Source organism: Ctenocephalides felis, unplaced genomic scaffold, assembly GCF_003426905.1.
Source record: "Ctenocephalides felis isolate EL2017-DRISC unplaced genomic scaffold, ASM342690v1 CF-g0.4_SCAFFOLD_01886, whole genome shotgun sequence".
NCBI classification, from domain to species: domain Eukaryota; kingdom Metazoa; phylum Arthropoda; class Insecta; order Siphonaptera; family Pulicidae; genus Ctenocephalides; species Ctenocephalides felis.
In genome coordinates, this window is record NW_020538040.1 from 4,072,014 (window position 1) to 4,078,764 (window position 6,751).

At 29.5% G+C, this 6,751-nt stretch overlaps 1 protein-coding gene across 1 annotated transcript in view; it reads right to left on the reverse strand.

The window, feature by feature from the left end:
* Window positions 1–6,370, reverse strand: part of LOC113378474 (venom allergen 5-like) — an 8,772-nt gene extending 2,402 nt beyond the window's left edge. The window contains exons 1-5 of the mRNA XM_026619002.1: window positions 6,244–6,370; window positions 5,706–5,824; window positions 3,713–3,826; window positions 2,852–2,933; window positions 996–1,134 (exon numbers count right to left, since the gene is read on the reverse strand). Coding sequence (XP_026474787.1) covers window positions 996–1,134; window positions 2,852–2,933; window positions 3,713–3,826; window positions 5,706–5,824; window positions 6,244–6,370 — 581 coding nt within the window. The remainder of the gene's footprint in view (window positions 1–995; window positions 1,135–2,851; window positions 2,934–3,712; window positions 3,827–5,705; window positions 5,825–6,243) is intronic.
* Between the last annotated feature and the right edge of the window lie 381 nt (window positions 6,371–6,751).

Sequence of the window (6,751 nt, forward strand, 5' to 3'; positions counted from 1 at the left end):
TTGTTTTTATTGCTCTCTTCGATTCTTTCCATTTTTTTATTGCTTTCTTCGATTCTCCCTAACTTCATATTTGTCCTTCTGTTTTTATTTCCTGCAACTATCACATCCACTGAGTTTCACGCACCCTTACATTTTTTCCCCCAGCCCTCACTTTAAACTCGGCGCTAACTACTAGTAACAAAACGGGCGCTAATAGCTATAGCTGCACTTTGTTTGAGCTGCAGTTTTCGAGATTGCATCTCTCCTGGGCTGGCTGGCTGGCTGGCAACGTGTGTTTATAACTCTTGGGCTATTTTTAGACGAACGAATTATGTTCTTTGCTTTGTGATAAAAGGCTTTGTGCGAATTTTACACACTACGAGAAAAATTGTTCGTCGGGGGTGAGGTGTAGTGGATACTCCCTTTTTTAGTAAAAAATAAAAAATAAGAAAAGCATATTGGAATTATAGCAATTTTACCTTATGGCAAGTTTTAAATAACATACTTTGTAATATAGACTGCTATCTCGCGTTTAAGATACCATGTTAACTAATAAAACATATTCAATTCCTCTCTTAGTTTGTATGACATTGAACTTCTCCCAAACGGTTAGTCCAATTTCGATAAAACTCTTAGTATTAGTACAAAAAGATTTTCTGGCGGTAATAAAAAAACAATATTCACGATATAAAGTATATATTATTCTATATAATAGTTTACATTTCTTCATTTACAACAATTATTTTCCAGGTGCTTCATCGTAATTGCAAATTGTTAAACAAATTACATCCGTACTATTTTTGCTCAGCTCGAATTCAGCACTTGCACATCCGACGAAATTTGCTTTCGGTTCGATCATTTGATTATATTGTTGAGATAACCTGAAAAAAGTTGAATGTAACAACCTTCTGCGAAACGTCTTATGTTTTGTTTGAATTTTTTTCAAAATAAAGCATAAAAACAGACAGGAGTTTTATATATATATATATATATATATATATATATAAATCTCTTACACATTGTCTTCGTTATTACGATTTCTTGACATCCGGCTGCCCGATGTGCACCAGCTCTTTATTGCAGCCTCGTGACATCTTATAGTCGGATCCGGCTCGAACAATATGTGCAAGTTCTGACCAGCATTTAAAAATTGAGCTGAAAAAATAGGAATATATTTTTTTGACTATGATATTTAAATAGTACTCGTCGAGACCTTTCATTTGATACCCCACATCGATTTTTACCATATGGAAACATTTAATTTTTTTTCGACCCACTGTACTAACTGTAGTACTAGTAAATGATTTGTGTATTTTTATATTGAATTTAATTGTATTTTAATTGAATTTAATGTAACTTTTAAACGGCTTGTCTGAGGTGAATGAAATATTCAACAAATTTGTACAGCATTGACTACTGAAAAATATTTTATACAGTATATACTCTCAAAACAACTCGGTATGCTTTAAAATCGTTGTTGAAAACAATAAAATAATGTTAAATACTCAAAAACTATATTGTACGGAACCCTGTGAGTTTACTGAATTTTTGATTATGATATTCTAAAAGTGCTCGTCGAGACCTTTCATTTGATACCCCACATCGATTTTTATCATATGGAAACATTTGACCCTTTTTCGGCCCACTGTACTATCTGTAGTACTAGTAAATGATTTGTGTATTTTTATATTGAATTTAATGTAACTTTTAAACTATTGATTTTAGGTGAATGAAATATTCGACAATTTTGTACAGCATTGACTACTAAAAAAGATTTTATACAGTATATACTCTCAAAACAACTCGGTATGCTTTAAAATCGTTGTTGAAAACAATAAAATAATGTTAAATACTCAAAAACTATATTGTACGGAATCCTGTGAGTTTACTGAGTTTTTGACTGTGATATTCTAAAAGTGCTCGTCGAGAGCTTTCATTTGATACCCCACATCGATTTTTACCATATGGAAGTATTTTGGGACCAATTCGGCCCACTGTACTATTTACAGTACAAACAAGTGGAATAAATGCAATTACTTATTAAAACTCTTGTAACTTTTAAACAGTTGGTCTGAGGTGAATGAAATATTCCACAAATTTGTACAGAATTAAATTCTAAATTATATTTTGTATATCAACAACCTTATTGCATATCAGTATAATTTAAAATCGCTGTTAAAACCACATTATAATCTTTTATGCACAAAAGTTTTTATTGTACGGAACCCTAAGGCTTGCTAAATGTTTTGAGTATGATATTCTGAAAGTGCCCGTCGAGACCTTTTATTTGATACCCCACATCGATTTTTACCATATGAAAACATTTTAAACCCAATTCGGCCCACTGTACTATTTACAGTACCAATAACTTTGCGAGCAAGTCAAGCTTGCATTTATTTATTAAATCTCTTATAACTTTTGAACGGTTTGTCCTAAATAGATGAAATACTCGACAAATTTGTACAGAATTGAATACTGAATAATATTTTCTATAGTAGCAACCTTGTAGATTCTTTGTATACCTTAAAATCGTAATTGGCAGACGTCCATAGATGAAGCTAGTGTTATACTCAAGTATCTGTTTTTTTTATATGATAGAATATGAACTTTTGATGTTAAAGACGATTAGGTTTTGAAATTTGACTATAACAGTTATTTAAAAAAATAAAAAATAAGTTAATGTTAAAAAATTAGTTATGAAGTTATTAATAATATTTTTATAAATTTATTATTTTGTTTCAGGTGAGTGCATATTATGCTAGTCTTGTTGATTACGTCGGATTTAACATCAATTGTAAGTAGTAAAAATGTATTTTAAATTATATATATATATATATATATATATATATATATATATATATATATATATTACCTGTATTTCGACATTTGTCCTCCTCCATTGGACAACTTCTGGCATGTACAAGGGCCAGAAAGGCCAATTCTTCATTCCATTTCTAAAAAGAAAACACATTAAATTATAATAGTAATACTAAATAATAAAAAATACATTATTTATACATAAATACGTTTATTGCAGATTTTGTTTGTTTTTTATATGAATTTCGTATAAGGATTGTATTCAGTTTGTTTCGGATTTTAGTTTAGGTTTAATTTGAATTCGGTTGCAGTTTAAGGCGAATTTATTTCGAGTTTGTATGAAATTTATATAGATTTAATGTGAATTTTATATGTAGTATTTCTATGGAATTTGCAAAATTTCCCTCATTTTTATTTTGAGTTTGTGGACAATTTAAGAAGATACTTTATCAATAATTTTGGTTGAGTTGCTTTAGTGTCTGTGTGAACTTTGCTAAGAGATATAAAGTTTTGTTTATCAAGTACTAAATCAAAGTTACAGAATTTTTAGTAATTTTTTTTTGTGATCATTATGTATATTTGTTTTATAAAATCTTTGTGTAATGTTATCGATAGTTTTATTTGTATTTACATTACATATAAATTGTTAAATTTTACCAGAAGAGATCCATCGAGGATAAATATTTTAAATGATTATTAAAAAATCTAATATTTTTGTTATTTTGTTTCCAATTTTTGGTAAAAATTGATACCACGTTCAATATATAACCCAAATTTAATTATAATTAGCACACTTACAAAAATAATATTTAACCCATATGCTAAAACATTCAAAAGTATAATCTAAGCATATTGTCTAGTTTCCTGCAAATTTTAAGATTTCTTGACCATTTTGCAAAAAAATATTTCTATTTACCAACGATTTTGTGACTCCAACCAATTTGCGACAGTCGTTGTGCAATTTTAGTATTTTCGTCTGCTCCTTTTGCAAAAGTGCTATTTCCTTGAAAGTTTTGCAAGGAACCGAATTCTAAAAAAATTGCAAAAATCATAATTAATAATAATAAATAAAATATGTATTTCGGGATATTTAGATAGTTCTTATAAAGACCTTTTATTTGATACCCCACATGCATTTTTACCATATAAAAATATTATGGCCACATTTGGCCCGCTGTACTATTTACAGTTCAACAATTCGCTTTTGATGCATTTATTACTTTATAGTTTGTAACTTTGGAACTGTTTATCTGAGAGTAATAGAATATTCGGCAAACTTGTGTGAAATTAATTAACGCATAATATTGTTTAATGTTGTGAAGCTCTAAACAACTCAGATTACTCTCAAACCTCAATTGAAACAAAAAAAAAATAGTAGTAGATACTTAATAAATATAAAATACGAAACCGTGTTGGTTTGTTTAGTGAATCACTGAGGTATTTGAATTATGCTCGTCGAGACCTTTCATTTGATACCCCACAAGCATTTTTACCATATAAAAATATCATGGCCAGATTCGGCCCGCTGTACTATTTACAGTTCAACGACACGCTCATGACGCGTTTATTCACAATATAGTTTGTAACTTTTGAACTGTTTGTCTGAGAGTAATAGAATATTCGGCGAATTTGTGTAAAATTTAATAGTGCATAATATTGTCTAATGTTCTGAAGCTCTAAACAACTCAGGCTACTCTCAAACGTCAATTGAAACAAAAAATTTATTAGTAGGTACTAAATAAATATAAAATACGGATTCGTATTGGTTTATTTAGTAAATCACTAGGGTATTTGAATTATGCTCGTCGAAACCTTTCATTTGATACCCCACTTGCATTTTTACCATATAAAAATATTATGGCCAAATTTGGCCCGCTGTACTATTTACAGTTCAACGACACGCTCATCACGCATTTATTTACTTTATAGCTTGTAACTTCGGAACTATTTGTCTGAGGATAATAGAATATTCTGGAAATTTGTGTAAAATTAAATAGTGCATAATATTGTCTAATATGCCAAAGCTGTAAACGACTCAGGTTACTCTGAAACCTCAATTGCAACAAAAAAATAGTAGTAGATACTTAATAAATATAAAATACGGTACTCTTTTGGTTGTTTGGTAAATTACCGAGGTTTTTGAATTATGCTCGTCGAGACCTTTCATTTGATACCCAACATGCATTTTCACCATATAAAAATATTATGGCCACATTTGGCCCGCTGTACTATTTACAGTTCGACGACACGCTTATCACGCATTTATTTACTTTATTGTTTGTAACTTTTGAACTATTTGTCTGAGAGTAATATGATATTCGGCAAATTTGTGTGAAATTGAATAGTGCATAATATTGTCTAATGTTGTGAAGCTCTAAACAATGTATCAAACGTCAATTGAAACAAAGAACCCTATTGGTTTGTTTAGTGAGGTATCACTGAGGTATTTCAATTATGCTCGTCGAGACCTTTCATTTGTCACCCCACATGCATTTTTGCCGTATACAAATATTTGGCCCACTGTACTTTTTTTAGTACGACTTTGATATTTATCATCGGTGCCTTTTGGAAAATGTTATTTATAAGAATTGATAAGAATAGAAATAAAAACATTTGTTTCACATTTTACTTAAATATTCTGTTTTTAATTTGTTGGACGACTTGATATCAAGCAATCGTAATTTTTTTAGCGAGGGTTTAATACTTTTCGATTTGGCCCACTATTTTTTTTTAGTACAACATTGACATTTATCATTGGTGCATCTTGCTAAATATTATTGATAAAAATTGTTAAGAATAGGAATAAAAATAAAACTTTTCCTATTATAGTTGGATATTTAGTTTTTAAATTGTTAGGCGACTTGATATCAAGCAGTCGTAATTTTTCTAGCTATTTTGTAAGTACTTACTGGGTTGCATGCTGTATGTTTGACACCCTTAGGGCACAATTCAGGGGCGCAATAGTCATCTGGCCTATCGGCAATTAGTCGCACAAAATATATGGTGACACCAACTACCCCCATAAAAACTGAAAACAAAAATTACAACCCTCAAATATTTGTTAAAAACTGTAGAAACCCTACCTACGTATTTATTATTCATAAATTACAATCGTCTATTATTTTTTCAGTTACAGTTTTTTCAACTACAATTAAACGTGTAACAAAAAATTGTGAAAAAAAGATTATTAAAAAATATTTTGCAAAATACACAAAGGGCCGAAAGGGCTTTCGGGCATAAAATATTTCGCACATTTTAATAATTTTCATTTCGCATTTGCGAAATGAATAAATAATTCTCGGCGCTGAAATTGAAATAGTTTTTGTATGAGAACGAATGTGCGAAATTAATATTAATCCGAATGCATATAGGTATATATATATATATATATATATATATATATATATATATATGTATAAGTTTAAATATGTATATATTTGTTTTCACCTCCAACAATGAAAATGGCACAAAGACACATGAAAGCTTTACAAATTTTGTTTTTCCTAGCAAATCGTCTTCTCTCTTCGGGTGTTGCTCTTCTTAAACTAACGGTTGATACTATATTATTGTTCATTTTATTCAAATGACGATGATTTTACCTAGAAAAATAAAAAAAATTCACTATAGACATATATACTACTATATAAACTCTGCTGAAGATTGAAAAACATAGATTTTTGTAGTTGGAAAAAAGTGGTGCATTTTTGAAGAGCTCTCTGCAGGACGTGATAATTGCTCCAGAGTTATGTAAATTTTACATGATGATCTTGAATATGTTTATGACAAAATTGTGTAATTAAAATTTTTATTTACGTTTTTTGGTTCAAGATATGAATTTTTAAAAAATATGTGCGTCAAGTTAGCGAAAAACTATAGTGATAAATATAGTGCATTTTTGAAAGGCTCTGCAGGACGTAATAATTGTACCAGAGTTATATAAATTTTACACAATCAT